This window comes from Columba livia, chromosome 20 (assembly GCF_036013475.1).
Source record: "Columba livia isolate bColLiv1 breed racing homer chromosome 20, bColLiv1.pat.W.v2, whole genome shotgun sequence".
NCBI lineage: Eukaryota > Metazoa > Chordata > Aves > Columbiformes > Columbidae > Columba > Columba livia.
In genome coordinates, this window is record NC_088621.1 from 1,812,021 (window position 1) to 1,823,098 (window position 11,078).

Consider the following 11,078-nt stretch of genomic DNA (forward strand, 5'->3'; position numbering starts at 1 on the left):
AGCTACCTCCAAACCTCCATCTTTTTGAATTTGGCCTTGGAATAGCTTTAATAATCCCGAGGCCGAAGCGCAGGAGAGGTTAAAGCATCTTCCCTTGAAGCAAAACCACCCCTGGCCCTCCCGTTCCAAACCGTCGGGATGGGGTCGGTGCAAGGTCCGAGTTCTGCAGGAGGGACACGCGGCCCGGCCGCTGCAAACGCCCTGTGGTGACCGGACCCCGTCGTACGCGATACTTGGGCAGCAAGTTTTGTAGAGAATAAATATCACACTTCAATTTCATGGTAACTTAGGCGGGTTTACTGGCAAATACCATGGCTTTTACATGGTTCTACCAATTACCAAGCAATTACATGTAACCTAGATCTGGAGGACATACAGTAGCGGTATAATGTATTCCTCTCTGTGTTAAGAAGAAAAAGGCTGTTAACAGAAAACACCTTTTTTTCTTTTTTACATTATAAATCCCTCCGCAATATTCCTGTGTGACATTATTAAAACTCCACATCAATATCAAAGCCAAAGCAAAGACTGCCATCCCATTAACACATCAGTCGTGAGATGATCAATAAAAATTTACTTGAAACTGTGCCATATGTTGCTCCCCACAAAGTTTTATTATTCAGATTCATCAGTTTGTACCTCGACCCCCGTGCAATTAAACCCCGTTTAGCAGCACTGACCTTCTGATGTGAACTTGTCATTCCTACAGCTGGTTTGGAGTTGAACGGCACTTTTAAATAATGAAAGCAAAATGTCTGTGAATTAATGGTGGGGTACTGGGAGACCCCCCCGTGCCGGAATGGGCAGAGCAGAGCGAGAAAACGCAAGAAAAAAAGAGTGCTGCACGTTTTAACATGTTGTAGCATATTTGTAAACATCGTTAATCACGGATTAGCAGATGGTAATGTTAATTGCACCTGTGGAAGTAACAAGACCTCAAGGTTGATTACATTTACCGATGCGATGGAGGATTCCCCGCCGCCGGCGAGGACGGGTGCGCGCTTCCTTCAGCCCTGGGACCACCTCCAGCTTCGCACAGACAAAGCAGCTGTTTCTGCCCCAAAACCTCCTGGTCTCAAGAAACCTCATTGGGACCCAGGGATGCGCTTGATGGAACGGGATTTCTTCCGATTGTGTTGATAATCTGCGCACAAACCCAAAATTTGGGGTATGAGCTGAGCTCCTCTTGCCGCTGGTTCTCCCTGGAGCTGACCTGGGGATGAAAAGATGGGTGTCCGCCCTTGTCTGAGGATGGAAAGGCCAAGGTGCAGCTTCTGAACCAAGGAGGACAAACATTTTGCCACTCTGCACAGAGACACTTTGATTATTGAGAAATCAGTTTGGAAGGGCAATTACTAAGTTTTAAAATCAATTTGGTAAATAAGCCTCTGAAATGAATCCATGACAAGCAGCAGGGAGGGAAACATTGACTTTCAAATTACACACACACACTTTATTCATATCTAAATATCAAAGAGACTGTATGTACAAACAGAAGTAATCAGGAAGCATGTTTTGATCTTGCTGATGTACACAAAAAATGACAATTAATGTCCTCCTTTATGATATAAAGCTGGCAGTTCTTTACAGTTACATTACAGGGACGATTATAGTTAAGCTTAAGGCTAAAAATAATGAAAGACTATAAAAACTGCATTTTAACATTTAAAAATATCCAGGAAATTAACTGGAGAAGCAGGCAATGATCCAATTAATGGATCGCATTTATTAGATTGGGGCGAATCACACAGCACAAAGCTCCATCTCCAAAGGTGCAAAGCGTGCAGGGGTCTGAGCCCGGAGCAGGATGGAGCTGGGGGAAAAATATATCAACCACAGGTACCCCCAAAATCCCGCCGGTTGATGGCAGAGGGGGATCAACGTGAAACAACACGGGACCAAAACTTCGCACCGAGGGAAAGAGGCTGAATGCGAACAGCAGAGTCCTGCGGAGCGGGAGTCACCGCGCTCACAAGAGCCTGTGCTGCCGTCTGAGCTGCAGCCGCGGTCACACACCCAGATTCCTGCCTCTCAAACTCCAAGCCTCACGCAACTCCCCATAAGCCTCATCTGATCCAGTGCCAAACCAAGGTGCTCCGTGGGAAACCCACGATGGCCATGGGGCTGAGGGACAACCACCGCGGGAACTTCGGTCCGTCGCACCCACCCCATCGGTGGAGCCGCCGTGGGCACCGAGGTTTGTGGGAGCCTTCAAGAAGTCAAGTAGCTGCTCCATCCTAACTCACCTGCCTCCTCCTCGGTGAGCCACTGCACTCTGATGGCGTCTGGCTTTTCCAAACACATGCAAACCTCCTCTATTAAAGTACTGCTTGAATAAATATAAAAAAAAAGGGGGAAACTACAGTTCCTATGAAATCGGAAAAATGTATGTACTTACCTATAGGTCAATAATAAAGGAATGCTTTATCCTCGTCCCTGCTGCTGGGAAGGAAGGCTCCGTTAGCCCCCAGCGCTGAAACGTTTCTCTGAAAATGAGCAAATCTGAGCCACGGGCACCCTCTGCTGGGGCAGCGCCAGGCGGAGGGGGCGGCCTGCGGCTCCCCGGCCCTGCGCCTCTTGATTTCAGCATTAAAACACACACGCAGCTCACAAAATGCAAGAGCTGCACACCCATGTGAAAGCATCACTCCAGCAATGCACCGGTTCACGGTTATCCAGCGACCAACTTTGCCTTCAGAGCAGGGCAGAAAAGCCTGGCTCATGCTACAGCTGTTGTTTAGGGGGAATTTGGGGTTTGTGGGGACTCCCAGCAGGACACAGGGGCACGCGTGGCCATGGGGACAGCACCGTGGCGGAGGGACGGAGACCACGGCAGGCACAGGGCTCCAGGCCCTGACCCCAGTGGGGCACTGGGGTGTCCCCAGCCCCACAGCACCCACCAACCAGGGCCCCCAGGGACCCATCTGAAAAACCTCCACATCCACAGACTTCATTTAGCTCAAAGTCCTAATTAGTCACCCCGAGTGATTTACTTGTTCATTTGGAAAGGGGGGAGGGGGGAGACTAAGCTGAATTGTTTGAAATTATCCCTAAAGGGCACTGTAAATTAAGTGTTAATGAGGAATCCTATGCAAAGGGCCGCAGTAGCTAAATAAAATAATTAAGGTGCTAAGTGATAACATTCATTTGGTTCTCAATAATCTAGCCAGCCTGGTTTTCAACCAGGATATTTGCAAATAAAGCCACCTCCTCCGTGTCATCAGTGGGACGGTGGTGCTGGGGCAGCTCAGCATCCAAGAGGATCAGGCCCAGCGTGGAAAGGAAACTTCGCCAGAACAGAACGAGCTCCTGATTCCCCTTCCCACCCGAAGGAAGCGCTCTGTTCCACTAACCACGCTCTGGATTTATACATGACACAAAAAGGACTGAGCGGAGCCTACAACCAATCTTCACAGAGGTTTTATTTCAATGGGCTGTGCTTTCCCCACTACAGCTGTTCTCTAACAGCTCGTGTCCATCCCGCCTCTCACTTCCAGCCCAAATTCTCTCCACATCACGAGTGATGCACAGCGTCCCCCGCGCAACAAGCACAAAGCTCACAGCAGTCACTGGCATTTCAGTGCAAGAACTGAAGGATGTGGCTGTTTTTAAAACCCAGCTTGGTGTCCCTTCCTTGCGGCTGCTCCTCCGAGGGGCCGGTGGGCGGTGTTACCTGCCACATGCTGGTCTCCGACTTCAGCATCAAACCAGGGTTCTGGTGGCATCGTGCGTCAGCCAAGGTGCAGCTCAGGACCATGGGAGCAGCTTCTCCCACCAAATGAAAAACACATTCAGTCACCATGCCTCAGCTTTTGGCTGCAGATGGAGTGCAGGAGAATACCTGTAGGAAAGTAAAAGTAAAGAAAGATCTTTTTTTAAACCACAAGAAAGTTATTCTGTGGGTCTGGATGTTTGATTTTTAAATACCGAAATTTGGACTGTGATGCCTTTGGGCATCAGAACCGTTTTTACCGGTAGCAACGGAGACGTTGAGCGACTCGATGCCGGGGTGCAGCGCTCTGCCGGGGGGGATGGTCAGCATCCGATGGCACAGGAGCTGCGTCTCTAGGGAAAGTCCGTCACCTTCGCTACCTGCGGAACAAAGACGTCGCTCAGGCCATCCTGCAGCTGCTGCCACGTCCCTTTCCCCACTCCCGAGTACAGTTCTTGCCGATGCTCTGTCACAACTACAGCCTTGCCGCTGAGCTCACCAGCAACCTCAGTAGCTCCCACGCAGCAACTGCCAAGAACTATGAATGGTGAGACAGGGACCTTGCCTGCCTTTCCTTCCTGGCCCACTCCAGCCTCCCCACACCTTTTAGATTGGATATTAGGAACAATTTCTTCCCCAAAGGGCTGTGGGGCATTGGAACAGGCTGCCCAGGGCAGTGCTGGAGTCACCAGCCCTGGAGGGTTGGGCAGATGGAGGTTCTCAGGGACATGGGGCAGTGCCAGAGGTGGATTATGCTTGGACTCAGTGATCTTGAGGGGCTCTTTGAACCAAAATGACTCTGTGATTCTCTCTGTTCTCCAGTATCTGGAGTGGTTTTGAGGAATACCTGTGCAACACCCCTGCGGGCACAGCGCAGAGCAGGGCCGGGCAGGCTGAGCCCCCGCACACCGCTGCTGCCGGGGGGACAAGGCAGACAAGGGGCCACAGGCCTGGTTTAGATCCAGCAAATCCCACATCCCTATCAACAGTGACGGGTTCTGCCTTTTCAGCACACAGTACCACCAGCTGGGTGCAACTTGTGAATGCAGACAGTTTAACCAGAGGCTTCAATTGATTAGTTGTTAAACCATCCAACAGCCCTGATATGTTTGGGCTGATACACTGGTGAAACAGAGTTGAAATCTATCCCAGGTCATTAGTAGTTGTTTGACTCACACTGTCACAAAGGGAAATGGAAAGGGAGAGGCTTTAAACAATCCTGCGCGCAGACAAGTGAAAATGCAGAAGAACATGGACCTCCCAGCCCGCTCGGCTCCCCAAAGATTTCTTCCACATTCATTATTTAAAGCTACACAGACAGCTACAGGGCTGCAAGAACAACCCGCTCATGTCAAAGACGGGCTCATGCTTTTCTGGCCTGATCTAACCAGCAAGATGTACTCTGTAAGGAAAAGAATGCTTTGGGTAACGTATCTTGCATCACCTTCCCACATGAAATAAGCCATAAAGGCAAAAGCATCCTCTGGCTAGGGTAAAGGAACCTTCAGAAACTATCCTGCTTTTTCCTGATTCAACACAGAAAAGTTTTACAACGTAGAGAGACGTGTCTGCTCTCAAACCACGTTCTCCCGGGACTCTCCAACTGGGGCAGCAGCTGTTGCCAGAGGTGCAAGGGCTCCCGGAGCAATCCCCCCCCTGCCCTGACAGGGTCTTATGATTCCTAATAAAGGCAGCAATTCTGCTTCCAGCTTTTACAAAGCTTTTTATGGCACTGGCTGCTTAAAATAATTAGGAACCATAAATTCAGGGCAAAAAGACTTGCACAGAGTGACACAAGGGAGGGAGTATTGACTGAATGAGATTAAATCTGAGTTTATTCTGGTGAACGAAACGCCTCCCACTTCTTTGGCTTCCATCTCTCAGCTTTGTCCCTCACCAACAGGCCTCAAAATTCAGAGTCAGGGCTTGGCTGAAACGATAAAACAAATTTCCTGCCCTGTTTACAATTAGCATCACTGTAACTGCAGTTCCCAGTGCAGGGAGCTCAAGACCAGGCAGAAGAGAAATATGCATGATGAGCATCTCGATAAAACCATTTCTTAAACCCTGAGCTAAAACTTGGGGGTGTAAGAAGAACAAATTAACCAGAAACTCCTCTTGCTCAGACATCTAAGCGCTCCCCATCCGTTCCTGTTCGCACAGGTCCAGCCTGCCCGTCACCTTTGGCAACCACCCCAGCACAGACCTGACGCTGGACTCTCCAAATCACTCTGCCAAGCCAGCGAGGATGTCAGGAGGGGGAATTCACATCTGCAAATGCTCAAGTTACAAGACAATCTCTGCAATGCCAGGAAGCTCACTACCATGCTAAATTATTTCTGCTGCTCTCTGTTTGCAGCACAGGTACGCTCCATATTCAGATGTAGGACATTTCTTCAAACAACCCCAGCATCAGATGACTGTAATGTTCAATTTTCTTTTCAGCGAAGAGTTAGTGCTCAGCAGAGAGTTGAAATGATTACTGCTGCAAGGTCCGGGAGCTCTCCTCATGCATCTACCAATCTGCCTCCAATCTCCCTTGACAAAAGGATATTTGGACTTTTTCCTGGAGAAATCTCTCATAATTCAAGGTAACGACACCACTGCCACTTTCACCCCCTTCCTTCCTCCTGGTGCTGTTGTCGTTTCTGGGATGCATTTCTTTGTGGTCCATCAGCAGCACTGCCAGCCTCCCTGCTCCCTCTCTGATATAGCTCCACACATCTTGTAGAGATGCCAGATTTGCGGCGTTGTCTTGTCAGTATTTCTAGGAGTTCAATAAACATTTTAATTAAAGGAATGTCTTCTGAGCCAAGGAAACCGCAGCACGGGGCAGGATTACAGCCCCTTGATGGCTCGTGGCCAGCACGACGCTACTTCCAAGTGTAAATGCTCAAACCAGCTCTTGTGGCAGGTGACACAAAGCGGGGGCTGAGGCACGGTCACACAGGGGGGCCTGAATTTCCTTCTCTAGCTGCCACGAGGCCATTATTCCCCTTCTCTTCACCTCCTGGGAGGCTGCACAACCCCAAACTCTGCCTACAAATGACAGCATCCTTCACAAGCATCCTCTACGCAAAGAGAGGGGAGAAGCAGGAGGAATCGCCCAGTTTGGGTGCTCAGGAAGCGGCGCCCGCTGCTCAAACTGCGCAGAGATACAGCCCTGGTTTTCTTTTTTAAGAGGAAAGATGATGGAGCAAAGCTGCAGCACAGCTCAGCATTGCAGCTCAGCGCAGCAAGAGCAAACACGCACCTCCTGGGTCTCTCATGCAGGTTTGTGGTTCGCCAACACAGAAAAACCAGGTTCAGGCTTCTAAGATAGGATCAAACTCAAACCAACACACTGTGCTGAGCCTGTCCTGCCCCTACAAACTGTGATCCAGACCCACAGCTCCTGAACGCCCGGTTCATCTGCACAGACCCGTTTGTTCCTGCGGCTCCTACTGGGAGGCTCCTCAGCCCCCCTCTTCTTCTGGGTCCCCATTTCACCTGCAGCCACATCATTCTGGCACTTCTTGCTCAGCTTTTCTTGTCCAGACCAAAGCGAGATGTAACATTACAGCCCTGCGATCAGCTCTGGAGCGCAACATCACCCTGATCGTTCCCTCACACACGCGCTTCCACCGAGCCCCAAGCTCTGTCACTTGAAATACCTATTACTAGAATAACGGGTTTATTCCACTGGAATTCCAAGCAGCTGATGACAGGAACATTTTCCACATCCTCAGGCTTGCTCACCGTCCCAACGACTTCCCAGCCTTCTGCACTTTTAGCCTAGAAAGGGAAAGGAAAGAAATGTTAAAAAATTGCCTGCTTTTCAAGATTAAAAAGAAAATAAGTCACACATGCAAACTTTTTGTTTGGATGTTTTCAGTTCAGCTGATCGCTTTCCCACGTTTTTGTAGCATCCCTTGAATTTTTACCACCATACCAGCACACAAACCTTGACTTATGAAAAATAACCACTAATTTTCCTTCTGGTGTTTATTCCAGTTCAGCAAGCGAACAAACAGCAACTGAAAAGCTGAGGTTTCGTTTGTTTTCCCCCATGCAACAGTTCTAGGAGGGTTTTTGCCAGGAAAGCACACAAAACAAGTAGTGTTAAACAAATTAGCATCAGGCTAATCCGCAGAGCAGGGCAGTGCAAGTCCTCAAGTGCACGCTCAGCCATCAGAACCCCCAATAATGTTTTCCAACCCAGATGCCAAAATTCGGCTCATACAAAAGGCCGGGCACTCAGCGCACAGAGAACCAGCCTTCCCTCTCACACCCTGGTAAAAAGAGCCTTCATTATTTCTCTTGGAAATCCATTTTAACAACAGAAGAACTGCTGCTTCTTGCCAGCCTTATTCCCTGTGAAACCAGCACTTTCTATATTACCTTATATCAAATTTACACCAGCCACGCAACGCAAAGGGTTAGGCCTGCGAATCCGGGTCCAATTAAATGAACTGCTGCAATGGCTCAAAATGTTAATAATTCAAGCTTTAGAGTAACAAAGTGATTCTTCCAGCTGTTTCAATTAAATATCAATGTCTTTTATCTACCTTTCATTTCACCATCACCCAGAGCTCCAGCTGCCACGGACCGACTGTACAGCTGGACAAGGGTTTTCCAGCACCAAGAGCCCAGGTTTACCTCTGCTCAGCCTCCTCGTGCTCACACCACACCACGATGATTGTCCTCAAAGGGACACAGACGACACAGACACACAGTGACCCCAGCTACCCCCGTTCTCCCGCGGATCTGCAGCCCCTGCCCTCCCACCCCACTGCTCCCCGGGTCTGGGGGACCCCACATGAATAGGGGAGGCAGAGGAGACCTGCAGCTCTCTGCTCCTCGGGCACAGGGAACCTCCACGAGGGGCCAGCGTGGTAACACGCTGCCACTCAGGTGATGGACGCACTGTCAATTCAAAGCAACATCCCTGGGTTTCAGTTTAAATCATGTTTTTCCACGCGGATTCCTATTTTTCCTTTTGCAGCACGTTCTGCAAAGAGCCCTGTCTCACAGGTAGAGCATGAAAGGATTCCCAGCAGCTGGCACCAGCCCTGCTGTCTCCGCTCTCCCCTGCTCCAAAGGCTGCCCAATGCTGCCATCGTGTGCCTGCGCCCCGGGATGCTGCCTCGGCCACGCGCTGGGCGAGATCTGCTGCAGGCAGCGCCAGTCCCCATGGAGAGAAAGGGAGACCGACCCCATCCTCATGGACAGAAAGGGAGACAGACCCCGCCTTACCGAGCTCAGATACACACGCAGCGTTATCCTGCTATCGCCATCCTCCAGAAAAAAAGACCCCCAACACAGCCCTGTCACCCCACGCGATGGAAGGGGACTGGGGGTGCGCACCTGTCAGAGCTGGTCCCACAGCACAGACCACCGGCAGCAAACGGGAATGCAGAGCAGGAGCACAGGGCACTGCAAGTAACAGGGTCCTTTTCCTGTACCTCCTCGCTGCTGGTCAATACGTGCAATATTTGAGATTTCTTGAAAGGAAAAGGAAACAAAAACCATTTATCATTGTACCTTCAAAAAGCTGCGGAGATCATCTGTGCTGTAGACATCGAAGACTTCCATAACTCCAGAGCTGGCTTTGCTCACTGTCGGTGTCAAGGGGCAGCTGCAAGGATAAAAGAGAAAGGAAAAGTGCCATATGAGAGCAAAAAAGGAAATCCAGGAGAATTCCTGTTGCTGTATTTTTTTTCTCTTGCTGGTACCACCCAAAGCCAATCAGTCCACTGAAGATCCCGCTCACTGTGTATATTGTTTTCCTATGGAGAATAGGAGGGCTCAGAAATTAACCCAGGAAAGAGGCTAGAGCAGTTTTGTGCACAAATGGGCAACTAAAACATCAAGTGGGCTAAAACAAAAGGGACCCAGAGAGATTCCTTGCCAGCCTGGAACATCACGTCCCATGGCCTCCCTGCAGGGAACGCCAAGCAGCAGTGAGCTGAGCTCAGCACCAGCAAGCCCTCTAAAGCAGCTGAGCAACGCAGGCTGGGAACCAGTTTGGGAGGCAGCAAGAGAAAAGCTGAAGGAGCAGCCCCGTACCTGTTCCTCTGGCTGGTCACCACCCTGTCCACCCCCAAGAAGTAGGCAGAGCGCAGCAGAGCCCCCAGGTTCATGGGATCCTGGATCTGCTCCAGCACCAGCCAAACCAGCCGTGGCTTCGGCCTCTCTTCATCCCCCACCTCGGGCTTTTCCGCCTCCTCCAAGCTCTTGAAGCGGAGAGGGGTGGCCTCCAAACACACGCCCTGGTGGACGCGACCTCTGCACAGGGCGTCCAGCTCCCTCCTGCGCACCCGCTGCACCGGGACCCCCCGCGCCGCGGCCTGCAGGGCGAGCTCGGCGGTCACCGGGCGCCGGGCGCCGCTGCTGGGCTGGAGGAACAGGCGGAACAGGCGCCTGCGCGCCCGGGCCAGCGCCAGCGCGCACGGCGCCACCCCGAACAGCAGCTCCGAGCCCTCGGGCCTGGCCACGGGTGGAGGTTTTCGCTCCAGCCGCTTCGACGCGCCGCTCGCCCGTGGGTTCCCGGGCTGGCCGTGCCAGGAGAAGGGCCGGCTCTGCGGGGCCGGGTGCCCACGGGACACGTTCAGCCGAGAACCCCCCGGGAGGGCCGGTGGGGACAACCGGCCGCCATCCCCGCCGCGGGGCGGCCCTTCCCCATCCCCACCCGCGGCTGCGAAGGGCGGGGGCCGCTCCTCCCGCGTGGAGCGGAACCTCAGCCCCCGCCAGCAGCGGGGTAACACGGGTGACAGCCCCACGGTCCTACGGACACCGGCCCGGAGCGCCGGCTCCATGGGTGCCCCAAAGGCCTTTCCACGCGGGGAGAGGGCGGCGCTGACACCGGCGGGCAGCCCACGGGAGGCGGCACAGGTGGGGTGAGGGGAAAACACCGAGCCCAGTCCCAGAGACAACCCGCAAAACCGGGAGCGCGGACACGTGGAGAGACACGGGGTCGGGGACACGCGTGGGTCCCGCGGCCGCCCCGCCCCTTCCGCCCGCTGCTTCCGGGCCGCACCAACGAGCCGGGGGATGCCCCGCCCCGCGCGGCAGCGCCGCCTGGCGGCGGGCGGGGGCGCGGCCGGGCGCACCGTCACTGCAGCACCGGAAAGTTACGCGAGGCCTCAAAACTATAACGAAGTTGGTTTTGCAGGTGTAAAGACCAAATAAAATCAAATAAAATCACGTTTTTCCGGCTCACAGCTCCTCCCCCCAAAAATGCGAGGTGAGACCAGTACCCTGAGATCACATAATCTGCTAATAAAACTGCCATACCTCCAACACACACATCAACATAACTGACGATATATACTCTATAGGACCAAAAAAAACCACCAAACCCCATGGTTTTAATGCTACAAATGCC

The 11,078-nt window shown here is 52.1% G+C and overlaps 1 protein-coding gene across 1 annotated transcript; it reads right to left on the reverse strand.

Moving 5' to 3' along the window:
• Positions 1-3,404: 3,404 nt before the first annotated feature.
• On the reverse strand, positions 3,405-10,726 carry MRM1 (mitochondrial rRNA methyltransferase 1). The gene is made up of 5 exons (XM_021288684.2): positions 9,761-10,726; positions 9,236-9,329; positions 7,366-7,486; positions 3,973-4,092; positions 3,405-3,841 (listed from the first exon to the last, which is right to left on the reverse strand). The coding sequence occupies exons 1-5, from the start codon at positions 10,507-10,509 to the stop codon at positions 3,792-3,794; spliced, it is 1,134 nt and encodes a 377-aa protein (XP_021144359.2). The 5' UTR covers positions 10,510-10,726; the 3' UTR covers positions 3,405-3,791.
• Between the last annotated feature and the right edge of the window lie 352 nt (positions 10,727-11,078).

Coding starts and splice junctions, on each gene's coding strand:
- MRM1 (XM_021288684.2), bottom strand. CDS start 10,509: ATGGAGCCGGCGCTCCGGGCCGGTGTCCGTAGGACCGTGGGGCTGTCA. Junction 4,093..7,365: donor ACCCGTTATTCTAGTAATAG/GTATTTCAAGTG, acceptor TTTGTTCCGCAG/GTAGCGAAGGTGACGGACTT. Junction 3,842..3,972: donor CAACGTCTCCGTTGCTACCG/GTAAAAACGGTT, acceptor ACTTTCCTACAG/GTATTCTCCTGCACTCCATC.